At 39.7% G+C, this 15,620-nt stretch overlaps 1 protein-coding gene across 1 annotated transcript in view; it reads right to left on the reverse strand.

Moving 5' to 3' along the window:
* Positions 1 to 14,279: 14,279 nt before the first annotated feature.
* Positions 14,280 to 15,620, reverse strand: part of mcmdc2 (minichromosome maintenance domain containing 2) — a 34,567-nt gene continuing 33,226 nt past the window's right edge. The window contains exons 13-14 of the mRNA XM_033019374.1: positions 14,724 to 14,833; positions 14,280 to 14,571 (exon numbers count right to left, since the gene is read on the reverse strand). Of these exons, the coding sequence (XP_032875265.1) occupies positions 14,405 to 14,571; positions 14,724 to 14,833 (277 nt within the window). The 3' untranslated portion in view covers positions 14,280 to 14,404. The remainder of the gene's footprint in view (positions 14,572 to 14,723; positions 14,834 to 15,620) is intronic.

Below are 15,620 nucleotides of genomic sequence, written 5' to 3' on the forward strand. Positions count from 1 at the left end.
AGTTGAAGAAGGCATCGGCCATCCCCAACACAGGTAATCTTCCACCTCTATTGCTATTTGATGACATTGTGATTGCCAAATCCTCCATCGGCAACATCTTGGGTTTCATCATTGATCACAAACTAGATACATAATTACCATGGCACTGAACATACCAGGCATTGGATTTTCTGCATTCAAAGATTCACCTTTGACTTTCCACTAACAATATAGCAATGTAGCGGTACACATTCTACATGCTTAAATGAGTACAGCTGCAACAATCATCTCCCTCATTCAATGCAATACAATCTGTTTGATTGATCACCTTGAATGTTCACCCCTTCTGCCCTGCTCACTGTTTCATATGCAGCATCTACATGATGGTCTGCAGTCACCCAGTCACTTAAGTTTTTTTTATAGTACTTCTCGAGCTGTAACATCCACCATGTCAAGTGACAAGGGCAGCAATTGTATGGAAACATCATCACTTGTTTATCCCTTTCAATTCACAATCACCTGACTGCTGGAACCATGATGACTACCAATGCCGTTTACCCATCTGATAATGTGATGAGGAAACCTCATTAGCTCTGAGTTTCCAGCATTAAACCTCGTAACTCAAAATATATATTTTTAAGCTAAAATGTGTCAAGAGCAGGATCAGCCGTAGGGTATGCAGCATCAATGTAGATTGAAAAATCTTCTTCAAACACACGCCATCGTTCTGCAAGATCTGCATCAAACACCAAGATCTCTGGTTTCTTGAGAGCAAAAGCCATTGTACACAGTAGAAAAATAACAAACTAAGAAAAAAACAATATAATTAATCGAGGAGTAAGTCCGTACACTCTGACACCATGTTGAGTGTTGACCATACAATAACAGAAGCCTTACACCAAGATAAAGATCCAAAGACTTTATTAACTACATTGCAAGCACGACTTCACACTTGCACGTTCTACTTACACTAAGGGAATCCAGCAAGCAGTGATGACTGAAAAGCTAGTGGGCGTAACTACAGAAGCATGACTCATGTTATGAGTGACACTAATCTACAAGAGACAACATTTGTAAACTCCCTACATTTCATTGTATCAAAGTACCTTTAATACATGGCCTCTAAATTAGAGGGCGAGATGGATGTTCAGCAGCTGTGGCACGGCTTGAACGCTGAATCTTCCAACTAGGCAAAACCTAACTAAAGCGATGCATCACTCCTGGACGAGCTCAATGCATTCTACACATGCTTCAAAAGGCGGAATACATATGTGTCGGCGTTCAACGCCATCATACTCTCCAAACATCAATCTTGGGGAACTGAGTCTTGGTAAATCCCTATGTATTTGGATCCTCTACTTCCTCATCAACAGGCATAATCAGTACAAATTGGCAACAACACTTCCTCCTCAATAACCATCAGCACAGGAGCGCCTTAGGGCGGTGTGCTCCGTCCCCTGCTCCACTCACTCGATACCCATGACTAACCAAACACAATTCAAACTATCTTTAAATTCACTGACCACACCTACTATTGGATGAATTTTGGGTAATGACGAGTAAGAGTATAGTAGGGAAATTGATCGTCTGACTGGTGCCAGAACAACAACCTTGTTCACAGTCAGCAAACCAAGGAACTGATTGTTGACTTTAGAAGAGGGAGGCAGAAAATCCAGGAACTTGTCTTCATCGACATGTCAGCGATGAGAGAGTCAACAACTTCATGTTCCTGGCCATGTTTTTCTCTGAAGATCTATCCTGTGGCCCAGCACATTGATGTAATCATAAGGAAAGCCTATCAGTGCCTTTACTCAGAAGATTGAGAAGACTCGGTACGAGTTCATCTCTTTTCAAGGACATTTAGAGAAGGCTACCGAATGTTGGCTTTGCTAGCAATGCCCAGATTCTACAAAGATAAACAAATTGCAAGCTTTGTCTTCATATTATGTTTCCTTACAAAGTACATAAAGCGCAGAGGGAGAACAAGGAGGGAAGAGACGGAGACTAAGACTTTGCCTCCATCACAGTGAGGATGTGCTTGGTGAACTCACTGTGGTGGATGTTTAATTTGTGTTTATTGTATGTTTTGTTTTATTGGTTCTGTGTATGACTGCAGACAACATAATTTCGTTCAGACCAAAAGGTCTGAATGACAATAAAGGAATCTAATTCTAAGATCATTTTAACCCAATGAATCTCATAGAACATTCCACTAATTTTCCCTGTGACCAATTCTCCCCATATCCTAGTTAATTTCCCCCAGAATCTTCCACTTGTACATGCTCTAGGGGCAGTTCACAGTGACTTATTAAGCAACCTTTCCCCATGTCTTTGGGACGTGGAAGGAAAACAGAGTATTAGGGATATGGTCAAAGGAAGAATGTGCAAACTCTACACAGATGGCACCGGAGGGCAGGATTGGGTCTGGGTAATTGGACATGTAGGGCAGCAGCTCTACAAGCTGTACAACCTTTTGCTTTCTGTGTTGAATGTATTATTACTGTAAAAAGATGCCTTGATCACTAGCTTCAAATGATTTAGATCCTAAACTCTAGGATTTCCTTACTAAACCCCTCTACTCCTTGCATCAAAGGATTGTATGTGGATATGTTGCTTGATATGTTCTTGGAATTAATGGTTTATTCTTTGAAGAAAGTATGAGGAAGGTGCACTGTTTACTCTAAAGTTTAGTAGAATGAGAAGTGTTTTAATTGAAACTAGACCAAGTGGGACCCACGGGTCCCTGTCACACGGGGGGCCTCGTCCTCCAACGCAACCCATTCCCCCAACGCAATATTCCACCACTCACCCTTTCCCCCAACGCAATATTCCGCCACTCACCCATAGCCCCCAACTGCACAGGGGCGGTGTATTTCCCCTTATCCTTGCTCTTCAGCCTCACAATTGCACTTGCTGGCAGCACTTTAAAAAATAATCCAATTGCACTTCCCCAGCACTTGTTCCCCCTCCTCTTCAGGCTCCCTGTTTTTAAACTTTAAAAACTTGCTGGTAGGACTCGGTGTTCTGTGATTGCAACATTGTTGCGGGGAGGGCCAGCACGGATTTGGATCCCATTGTGACGTCATAGCTGTAACTGCCAGTGTGCAGATGGAAGACATTTTTCTCAAAGTGGGGTTTTGTAAAGTTAAAAATGTGAATGACTTGTAAAATATAATGTCAATCTGAACGAAACTTGATAAAAACACACCACAAGACAATTGTGAGTAAGGTGGTCCAAAAATTGTAGCGCTATCGTGTACTGTTTTAATATATAGGTGTGAAAATTTGAGGAGACTTGACATGGTAGGTGGCAAGAAGATATTTCTCCTGGTGGAATGTTTGGAACAAGGGTCCAGAGACTCAGGATATGGGACCCACCATTGAGGTTGCAAATGAAAAACCTTTTGTGAGTGTGAATCTTTGGAATTCTGTAGCCAATTTGGTGTAGACACTGAGTTTTAAGTATAGTTGAGGCTGGAGTATTTATTGCTGTGGGTAGGGTCAGTTAGTAAAAAAGTGAAAGATGTGAGGGTTGGACAGGAAGGTAGCTCTGAGGCCAAGTATTGCCATGATGTTGAACAGAGAAGCAGGTCATAGGCAACCCCTGCCCCCTCCCCCGTTATGGTTGTTCTGGGGTGGGGGGAGGGGGGTGTAGAGTGTGTCAAAGTCGTATTGTTACTTCATAGACGGGGAGCTGTCCTAAATATGGCCACGTAGAGCTGATTGTAGAAACTAATTTTCATCACTGCCACAAAAATTCTCCATAAATGATAAATTAGGCTACAAAAAGACATGCAACTTTTATAGTCTAGCTAGTGAAGGTGTCATCATAAATCATGGTAGCAGCTGTTTGTTCTAATTTGGATGATAAATTGCCCCTTGCCACAGGGCCATCATGCTCATAGCTGTCCAGTGTATCTGACCATGCCACTATTCTCTACAGAAGAGAAAAAAGTAATGGTCAGTGATTTATTTCTGCTGAGATTTCAATAGATCTTTGTTTGGTTGCCTCTGCGGTATTGTGAACTTTATTTTGAGTCAAAAGTCTTACAGTGGATGTATCAGATTTGTTGTGTTGGAATATGTGTTCCTATGTAATGGAACTATGAACCTTATACCATAATTATTAATCGTTAAACATATTTTGTGAGCCATATTACAGGTTAGATTTCTATTGGTTGGAAGATTATTTAAGTAAATCCCCTTTCAGACCACAACCAAATCAATGTTTATTTTTGATAGAAAATAAATTAATTTTAATTTTGTTTGTTATAAATACAGTTGTATGAGAAAGTAATTTAAATATACAGCCTAATTTGAACCTTTTGTCTATAATTTTCATATTTAACTTTTTCCCGTTCTGCATGACCAACAGATTCTTTTTTTGACAGAAAGTTCTCTATATTTTATCTTTTACATCAATATTTAATCTCATGGCTATTATCCATTACTTTTACAGCCATAGAATATGTTTCTTGTTCTGGAGAGAACTATAGTATACTTGAGGAGCATTTTGTTGATTGCTATTCTAAGTTATTTCATTATTTAATCTAAGATTGTAACGTTTTTTTCTTCTTCATCTGTAGTTAATTTTCACCAGCTTTATCAAGCTTTGATAAGCAATGATGTAACTCATCTTCCCTTCCTTTATTCACTACTTTATACTGTGTATTCAATATCTTTTTTTTAGTCCATCAACTTAATTCCTGCATTCTATACTTTGAGCTGGCATCACTAGTACTTGTATTCTGAGAGTTATATGGAATTGTTTATAGCCTGCTACTTTTAAAGTGTGATCCAATAAGAATAAGTTTGTTTCTAGAAGCATTTTTCTTGTCTAGCGTGCCTGCTGGTGGGTGTAGGTTTGCTTTGCCCTCCCCGTCTCTTGAACATTGTTCCCATGGGTACTGTTCTTCTTGCCTATCCATATTCCATGGTGCACTTTCTTCCCCCTTTCCCCAGCCCAATCATTATGGATCCATTCTATAGCTGGGAGAATGATACTTTAAGAGCAGGCTGCAGATATCACACCTGTGAGGTAAATGCTGGGAGTTACAAAAACATATGGTAGATCCAGTCTTGTCAATTTCATCACAGAATTACACAAATAAAGTAGGCAATACTGCTCTGTGAACATCACAGTTGAATATTTTGATCTTTGTATGACCTTCTCAAGCTGGTCCACAAACTGTTCATAAAGCACTTTTTAAGCTCATTTTTCTTTTTGGTATATGTATCCAAATAATTTGGTGTTGAAAAGAATAAGTAATATAATAAAATGTGATGGAAAACAAGTAGATAGAAAATCTATTTTTCAGATTTTAATAGATAGAAAATCAGCATCTGAAGAGAAAAGTTTGAATCTGTTCGTGTTAACTTGGGAAATTAAAATAATGGATTGATTATTTTCTTTGTCAATATTAGCTATTGGGCATGGCAGATATTTTCAACAGACGTCTTACAAACCATAAGAAATGCAACATGAATGGATTGGATGTTGATATCTACTGTTGTGCCCGTTTTGAAGAATATGAAGGTAAAAATTATGTATTTATTTATTGTGATTTGTAAAAGTTAGTTGACAAAGAATTCTATTGGGGAATGTCCTAAACTAGTGTTTAAATGATTTTTATAAAATTTAATGTATTAAAAGTAGTTAGTTGAGTTAGATTAAGTTTTTGCTGGAACCATGATCACTACCAATGCCGTTTACCCATCCGATAATGTGATGAGGAAACCTTATTAACTCTGAGTTTCCAGCATTAAACCTCGTAACTCAAAATATATTTTTAAGCTAAAATGGGTCAAATGGTGTAATAAGTTATTGATAGTCTCCATTCAGTACATAGTGTATTTAAAATTAAATGAGAATAATCTGCTTAACCCATGAATCTCTGGAAGTGACAGCTACGGATAATTAATCTACGGATATACGACCAATTTCTCCAATATTGATATATTTGCAGTGTTGGAATACAAGCCTTAATTTGTATGGGCATTATGTCACACAGTCCTTTAGATAGGAAACATTTGATGGATTAACTCTATTCTGTAGGTGCTGTATTGCTATTTATTAACAAGTGCTCTTGGTGGAAATGAGGACGCGATGAAAAAATCATTTCTCATGCTGGTGAGTTCATGACATTTTGTAGATACGATTGTAATCTGAAGAAGACTTTGTTTATTGAGTGTACAAATGAGTGGATTTTATTTGTCTGTACTCATTTGCTTAGTAAGAATTATTTTTTGATTTTCGGTTGATTGGGAAGGGATCAACTTATGGTTTATTTTTTCCCCATTTCTTGGCCTGATGACTCGATTTCATACTGCATTATTTGCAGGGTGCAGCATCACAGTCTTCAGTCAATTGATCTTTTCTGAATCAAAAATGTGGGATGTTCATTGATTGAATGAGGATCAGTTCCTTTTGTAACTTGTTAGATAGTGAAGCAGTCTATATGAGGCAAAACAGTGAAATGTAATTGAATTTCTTGTCAAATATTATAACTGTACATTTCAAATTAAAGATGGATTGAATAGATTAAAGATTACTTTCCAAAGTCTTAAAATAACTGGCAATAACACTTATCTAACACATTAACTTTTTTTATAGTGTTGGAGGTGGGAAATGCTTACAATGCAAGGGAAGTATCCTGCTCGAAGATTAGTGATGAAATGCAAATTTAGACATTGGGTACTAATTTAAATCTTTGATCAAATGAAACTAGCTGACATATTGGAGCAGATTCTGACACTTCTTTTAAAATGAAGTCGTAATCTCAAGAGTAAATTCAATTTGCTTGATCAAAGCTTCAAACAAGTTAATGTTGGCTGCTGCATAAGTATTCTTTCTAAGGAATGTCATCTAGATATTAAAAAATGTAAATCATCCAGCATGGCAGAAACCACATCTGTATGTGAATTAGAGGTTTCCCTTGAGAAATTGTTTTAACATTCATTGAGTACCAAATATTGATTTTTGATGAGCTGTATTGCACTAACGGTTAGCAGCACGTTTGTACCAGATGCCGTTTCCTGTGCCCTGATGATTGCTATAGCGACAGCCTGACTGGACACAGAAGCAGGGGAATGTTTGTTACAGAAAGCAGTGCTGAATAACCCAATGTACATCTCCTCATCTGTGGGTAACCTGTGCGATAGTGCATGAATGAGACATAAGCAAACTGCTTTCGTAAAGTTAGGATATCTCAATTTTCCTTTTTTATAACCCTAATTCGGTTGCAGGGCAAAACACAATAACCAGGAATGAGCAAATTCTTAATTGCATACCTGCCAACATTTGAAAATGAAAAATCTTACTCTGAGTGACGGAGTGCGAGCGCCGAGTGGGGTCCAGGGGCCCCGCCTTAGCTCCATGATTTTAAGGGTTTTTTAAAGTAGTGGTGTGCTCCCATCCGTGGCAACACTGAAGACACTTTGTTTCATACTTTGAGCTAGATTTCTGGCATCTTCATTAGCCAAAGATTTGAGAATATGTTTTGTCTTTGTCCTAGCGCAGGAGTACTTTTGTGCGATCTTGCTGTCAGGAAACATTAGGGAAAATCTGAGAACATGTAATGCTAATGTGAAGCCTACAAATTTTGCAGTATGCAAATGTCTCGCCTTTCAAAGATTTCTGCAAGCATGGGTTCTCAATGTATTTTGTATGTTTCCGGGCAGTTACTTTCCATCCCTCCATCATGTCCATTTTTTTCCACTGGACCAAGTCACATCAAACCTCTAATTAGCAATGTTACAAAATTTTGAGATTTAAAAAATCAAGTCTGTAATTTATCCCATCAGATAAAGCATAAAAAGAAGTTTAATTTGACACCTAATTCACTTTCATATCTCAAGTATTTAAAAAGTTATGGCCATTTTCATACTCGGAAATTAGCATCTTGTTCCCTATTGATTTTCTATGGACATAACAAAAAAGCTGTGATCGTGTGCAGTCAAAAGCCCATAACCTTCTTAAAAATTAAGAGAACTGAATGAAATTTTCAGTTATCTTAGATTGAACCATTCTGAAACAAATATAAAATAATCTTACTTGGATGACCTGAAATTAAAGCATATAATTAGTTAGTTACCCAAGTGTAGCTAATTTCAAACTTCAATTACTAGATCTAAACATCTATCCATTTCTTAATAAATGATTAACATTTTTAAATAGCCTAAGTGTCCAAATAATATTCATAAATAATTCACAATAAAACATGATTTTTAAATCTCATTTACATTAATTTATAGGCCAAATGGAAGGAATTTAGTGTTCAATTGCTGTACATTAAAGTCCATTTTAAATCAGCTTTCTAGTGGGATCCTGTGAACGCGCTGGTTTAGAACGTTCACATTGCGGTATATTTGTGCCCTCAAATGCCCAGAAAAATACTGCGGGATATAATGGGCCCAAAATTAGCTACTCGCAATATTAAACTTTGTATAAAGGGATCTTAAGAAGCCCTTTTTAATGTAAAAATAAGCAGCCTACCTTCTGTTATTTGCTCTATGCGACCCTGACAGCTGCCGGTGGTCACGGGTTTAGAGATTGATTTTTAAACTACTATAACTATTATACGAGGCCTTTAAAACTAATAATAGCTTTTGCGACGGGGTCTTCCAGCGATTTTGCGTTAATAATTAACTAGGCTGAACATCTTCGATTTGAACAGCCTAGAGAAAATCGCGTTTTAAACCCGCCCCCCTCTAAACGGCGCCAAAATCGCGCACACCCGCAGTGACAGATTTTCAGCGACGCTTCAGGTACGCTTTGCAACATACCTACTCTAATGAAAAGAGCACATTCCTACTCAACTAAACTCCTCTGCGCCAGAATCCCAGTCGCAAACACGCCTCAGATTACGTATAAATCACACCCACATAATTACAGGCAGATAAAATTTAAAGATAACTGGTTATAGTTATAACATACTGAGTTAAGCTAAATGGCTACTACACAGGGAATGGAGGGATATCTATTACGTTCAGGCCGATGGGGGATAGTCTTGGCATCAGGTTTGGCACAGACATTGTGAACTGAAGGACCTGTTCTTCTGCTGCACTGTTCTAACTTTCTTCTAATTACCGTCCCTAGATGTCTTCTAGAGAAATTGTTCTTCCTCTTCACCGTCTCTAGATGTCTTCTAGATAAATTGTACTCATTTTCACCGTCTCTAGATGTCTCATAATTTTAAAATATTGTGGTATTAGTTGTGGTAATGTGGTATTAGTAGTGTGGTTACAAAATGTTTCAAGTTGCATCAAAATTATAATCCCAGAGCTGTACTAAATATGTAAGTAGCCTTTCGCATCCTGTGTTTTAAACTTCTCATCCCACTACTGATTAGTTAGTTTTTAATTCAGTGAATACTTTGATAAGCTAGTATTTTCCCCTTTGAGATGCCAATAATTTTGGAATTAATTTACCTCCTCTTTTCACAACTTAATCAACATTAGTGAATCATACAATTTTATTGTGGAGTGATAAATAATTAACATATACCAATAGCAGGCCCTTTATCATAAGCACTTAAGGAGCAGACATCCAAAAATAAAATATCAATCCACTAATAAACCGATACCAAAATGCCAAGTTTATGGTCTTTGAACTGATTAATGAAGAGAAATCAGCCATTTGGTCTACCACTGTCATTATATAAGATCTTTGGCTGTCATTCCCTTTCATGACCAGTAAACCAATCCTGATTCCCTTGACTGATTCCACTGCAGTCCAAAGATGTTTTATCTCAGTCTCAAGTGAACATATTACGATATTGCACAACCCCCTGTGATTGTGAATCCCAAAGATTTAAAATGATGAAATTCCTCCCAACATCAATCTTCAGTGGCTGAACCGTTTATACTTGGGCTACAATTGCTATTTCTACACTCTTCCCATCAGGGAAAACATCCTCACAGATTTAATGTATTGATGTACCTCAAGTATCTTGTACATCGCAATGAGATCACCTATCATGTTCAGCTGTTCATTCAAGTAGATGGTGGTAGAGTGGTTAAAAAAAAAAAGGCATATGGTAGGCTTGCCTTCATTGGTCAAATTTGGAGGATTGTGTGCAATTCTAGTTGTCCCATTACAGGAAGGATGTGTGGTCTTGAGAAGGATACAGAGGTAGTTTACCAGAATGATGCCTGGTTTAGGGGGTACAGGTGCACAACCTTTTATCCGAAAGCCTTGGGACCAGACACTTTTCGTAATTCAGAATTTGTCGGTCTTCGGAATGGAAATTTTTTAGCGTAGATTTTAATGGCTGGCTCAGTGGTAGAGTGCTCGGATCATATCCGCAAGGTCGCGAGTTTGCGCCTTGATCCTGGCAGTTACTCGATCGCGAGTTTGAGTCTTCAATGTCGTTTTTTCTTGCAGAATAAATGTTTGTATGAAATGCAGTGTAGGAGAGGTGTACTGACTGTGTGGGCAGAACTTTGGAAGTGATTGCCCACCAGTCTAAAAAGACGCTGTGTCTCCCTGTCCCTGGGATAGCAGGGGGCGATCAAACAGCACAATACCCCCCTCCAACTCCAGAGGAACCCGCTCCCCGATGGGCCGCTACGGCGACAAGTGGCAGTTTGCCCACAGCCCGAGCTGTGCCCCCTCATCCGCCACCCCAAGAACAAGACGTACCTTGCACACCATCAGCTTCTGCCCCTACGTGTTCCTCTGGAGTTGCTGCTGGCTGTGGGTCTCTGGGATCTCCGTGCTTGCAGTGGGCCTGGGGGTCGGTGGGCGGCGGTGGGAGCTGTGGACCTACGGACCTACCTCCGTGGAGCTAGCCAGCTTCGGAGCGTGGAGAGCTGCGGGGGCGAGCTGCTGCGACCCGACTCCGGTGGATGGTGACACCGGGAGCTCGCGGGTCCCAGGTGGGAGATCGCTTTGCGCGGCACCGGCAGCGGCGACTTCTCCCGCCCGAATTACGGGGTTGAGAGTGACCTGGAGGGGGGCCTTACAACGCCCGGCGCGGCTGTAAATTGCCGCGGACTTGCTAGCGCCCGCCGGGGGCTCCAACATCAAGACTCGGGGCAGGGCCCTACATCGTCCGGCGTGGCTTTGAGTGGCCGCGGACTTGCTAGCGCCCGCCGGGGGCTTTGACCTCGACTTCGGGAGAGGAATGGAGAGCAGGGGAGAGACAAGTCTTTGCCTTCCATCACAGTGAGGAGGACTCGCTGTAATGGATGTTTATGTGAATTGAATTGTCTTGGTGTGTGTCTTGGTTCTTTTTTTGTATGGCTGGCCACCCCCCTGGACTGGAGCTGAGACTGGGAACTGTACCGTCCTTGCCCCCTCCCTCTGCAACTGCAAACAACCCCACTCTCCTGCAAGGGCGGTACAGTTCCCGGAGGATGGCAGGTGGCCGGAGACGTCAGGACCAACAGGAACCCGCTCCCCGATGGGCCCCTACGACGCCCCGAGCTGTGCCCCGTCATCCGCAACCCAGGTTCCTCTGTAGTTGGAGTGGGGCTGGGCTGGGCTGCTGTTGGCTGTGGGTCTCTGGGTTCTCCGTGCTTGCGGTGGGCCTGGTGGTTGGTGTCCAATTGGTCCTGACGTCTCCGGTGACTGGCACAGTCCTGCTGCAATCGCCGACGTGAAGACAGTGCAAAGCCCCCGCGCCGGTGCAATGGGCGGGGAGCTGGAGAGGGGAGGGAAGGGGTCACACACATGGCCGGGAAGCAGAGGGGCGTAGGTGGGGTGAAACTGAAGGGAGCGACAATCTGCACTGTGTATCGTGAGTCTACCGTGGGAACTTTTTAACTCAGCGGGCAGGCAGCAGCATATTGTCAATTATTAACCCTCCCGCGCAATATACCCTCATCTTCTCTTTTATGAATGGGGATTTAGTTCCCCTTTCTTCGAGGACCGACCGGAGGTTCCGCTGTCACCTCTGCGGGCCGCCCTCGGTGAACGTTTTCAAGGACCTTTCTTCAAGGACCGAAAAAATGGCCGCTATTCGGAGGTTTTCGTTATTTGGATCTTCGGATAAAAGGTTGTGCACCTGTATTAGCTACAAGGTGAGGTTGGACATACTTGAATTGTTTTCTTTAGAATACAGAGGTTGTGGAGAGTCTTCCTGGAAGTACATAAAATTGAGGGACATTGATAGGGTAGATAGTAAGAACATACTTCCCAGGATGGAAATGTCAAATACTAGAGAGCATATGTTTAAGGTGAGAGGGGCAAAGTTTAAAGACGCATGGGGAACATTTTTAACCCGGAGGGTGGTGGGTACCTGGAATGTGCTGTCGGGAATGGTGGTGGAGGCAGATACGATTGTGGAGTTTAAAATGATTATGGTTATGCACATGGATATGTTTGGAATAGAGGGATATGGATTATGTGCAGGCAGAAAGATGTCTTGCCATCAGGACATTGCAATCAGATATTATGGGTTGAAAACCCCGTTTGTGCAGTACTGCTCTATGTTTTATATATGATTTTGTATTGAGATCAACATTTTAATTTAATGAAGAGTGTGTGATTTGTATATTTGAAGAATTAAATGTAAGTACCATCAAATTAATGGTTTGGGCACAAAATTACTGCAGGCAATATTCTGTTTGCTGGACGTGGCCCTGAATTAATTTGCACTTAAACTCCCAGTTATCATCAATACATGCAGCTGGACAGCCTTTTAATTATATATTTTATTGCACTGAAACTGCCACTGTGCTATATTGATCTTTATTTTAGCTTCACTATGCTTTGAAATTTAGTTAATGTTAATAAGCTGTCAAAATTGTAAATCAGAACATCATCAATCATGTTCATTTGACAGCTTTTAGATACAAACTTAAAGTTTGTATCAATTAGTGACTCAAATTGTCAGTGGAATTTCTTTAGTTCACTTCCCAGCATACACTTGTTCAGACATAAATGCGTAGGACAACAAGAATTAATGCCTTGCCTTTCTCACTAGTTGCCATCAATGATTTTAGATCACTGATCTTTGGGTGGGTGTTTTCAATGGCCACCTTCTCTGAGGTGGGAGGCTTATTTCCGGCTGAAACATCTCAAGAAGATTTGCTAATAACATAATAATCAAGAATTCTGCAGATGCCTATAAGCTATATTTATACAAAGAAACATTTCCGTAACCATTTCAGTAACGACCCACATATCAGAAATATTTTGATACAAGAAAAAAATAATGGACATAAAACATGATGGAAAGAATGGCTAAAAGAAAAATGGTACCATGAGCAGTTCTCTGATACATGTTTAGCAGTTTGAGGGGAAACATGCTCTACGTATCTTCCAAGTTCCTGATTCAAAAAGTAATGAACCACTTGGCTAATGTTCAAAAGGAGAGAAGGCTAAATTTGCCTCAAAAATAAAATAATTCACGTGTTTTGAAAAGACTTGAAACATTGCTACATTAGGAGAAGTGTACAATGTGAGAGAGAGAGATCTACACTGTTTTAAGGCATTAAATGAGTTTTGAAAGTGATCGGACAGATCAGCCATCCTGTTGAATTGAGAGGACGTGAACGGTAACATTCAATGTGGCAGTTTTATTCTTATTTATTTTCCTCTAGAGTGACTTTCAGAGGGTATTCTGGTAGTTAAGTGGAGACTGATTTTCCTACTGTCTTACAAAAAATTTTTAGCAAAAAACTTGAAAAAGAACCAGAGGTAGGAGAATCTTGGAGAATGAATAACAGTTAATTAATGGTCAGTTAGTTAATGGGGATAGCTGGAAGGTTATAATACAATTTAGAATGAAATGAACGGCAGGGCTAAGTTAATGTCACAGTTGGAGGTATTGCTAATTAGTCTTGTTTATTTATTAAGATACCAGTTCCAAAACTAACTGCCCCAATATTGAGAAAATGAAATATTTTCGGATGCCCGTTGGACCTTGTGCATCGGCGTCACTGACGATTTTGGAAGAAAAAGGAATCAACTCCACTGGGGACTTTGCCATGCAAATTAACCCTAATAAGCCTGGCATATGGAAACTCAAGCAACAATATCCTACAAACTGCAGGAAATATCTTTATTAGCCTCCCAGTCCTTCGACTATCGTAGAGTGCAAGTTAACTGCCACAAAAGTAGAGGTCACCATTTGTAGGACTGATTGCTGCTGAACCCAAGGAGATATCCACATTTGAACCTGCCTTTCTGTGGCAGAAAATTGCATTAGCAAATAAATTAAGCATCTCATGTTTGTTTTTGCAGTTTATTTATTTTGTTTGAATAATTTTAAAATGAGATAGCAATGCCAATCTATTCAATATGATGTAATAAATATTGCTATTTGTCTAATAAGACCTTTGTTACCATATTATTTGTGCAGACATATTAGTGTTTTGGCATTTATTAAATTTGATTATTTTTCAAATGTTTCAGTAAAATGCAATATTACAATAAGCAGATTCCTAGCACAATGCCGATCTAAATTTTTGTTCAAAGTTATTCTTCAACAAAAAGCGCAGACATCCCAGGGGCATATGTCGAGCAGAACTGTACGAGTTGTTGATGGAATTGTGTCAAGTATATATCCCTTTGATTTAAGCTGTGCTCATCACACTGATCAAATGGAAATACTGCATTTGGAGCCACACAGAGTACAGAAGCGCCTGCAGAAATTAACATAAATCCATTGTTACGATTCATATCCTGCTATTTTCAATAAAAACAGGGCTTTATCCAAACTTATAAATCATATTATTCTTTGTATATCATAATATAAAATTAATATTTTTATTCAAAGGCACTCTGCTATCTTTACCGTATCTTGCAGTCGTGGAAATCTCATACAGTAAAATTGCAATGACGGCATCTTGTTCCAGTATTTTATGTCTCAGGCTGAGTTTGGCATGTGCTTCAGATAAAGACATTCTTGCAAGTTGAAAAAAATTAAGAATTATCTAACTGTTGCTCCAATAAATGTGAAAGTATCTGCATATTTATAATGTGATTCTCCCACTGATACAGAATGAACTACTTAGTACAACTAATTTTAATTACGGAATGAATAACTGCAAGAAAAAACATTAAACTTATCTATATTTAAAACAGATTTTGTCTAATCTGCTGCCACAGTTAGTGTGGGCATACTAAGATTTAGTTCCAGATATTGTCACTTTTCTGTGTGCTTATTAGAGAAAGACTGGCAAGACATCTCATCTCATAAATCATTTCGAGCTGAGATCCAGATAGTTGTCGAATAAAGCACCTCTAATACAACCACTATTTATTCAAATGATTCTAAACTAAAATACAGCAAAATGTCCACTATGTTTGTGACCTCAGCTACAGGAATCACATCTATGTTAAAGTACATATACATTTAATGACATCATGAGTTTAATCCCTTCATTTTTAATACATGTTTTACAGTCTCAACGAGCCATGGATCTACATTTTGCCATTGGGTAATATTATTTCGAGATACCACAGACCCAAGGATGTGATGATTGGTTGACTATCAGAGGTGAAAGGTCAGTGGTTTCTTAAATAGGCAGTAAGAAATCTAATTTACAGTAAAACTCCAATAATCTGTATCTGATTGTCAAATGCCCTGAGATTTTGGCGCCTGGCTTGCTCGGTCTGCAATGTGAGACGTGGACTGGAGCATGCGTGGCACTGGACAGTGAGCCAGATGTGCGACTGAAATGGTGGGTTG

Source organism: Amblyraja radiata, chromosome 4, assembly GCF_010909765.2.
Source record: "Amblyraja radiata isolate CabotCenter1 chromosome 4, sAmbRad1.1.pri, whole genome shotgun sequence".
NCBI lineage: Eukaryota > Metazoa > Chordata > Chondrichthyes > Rajiformes > Rajidae > Amblyraja > Amblyraja radiata.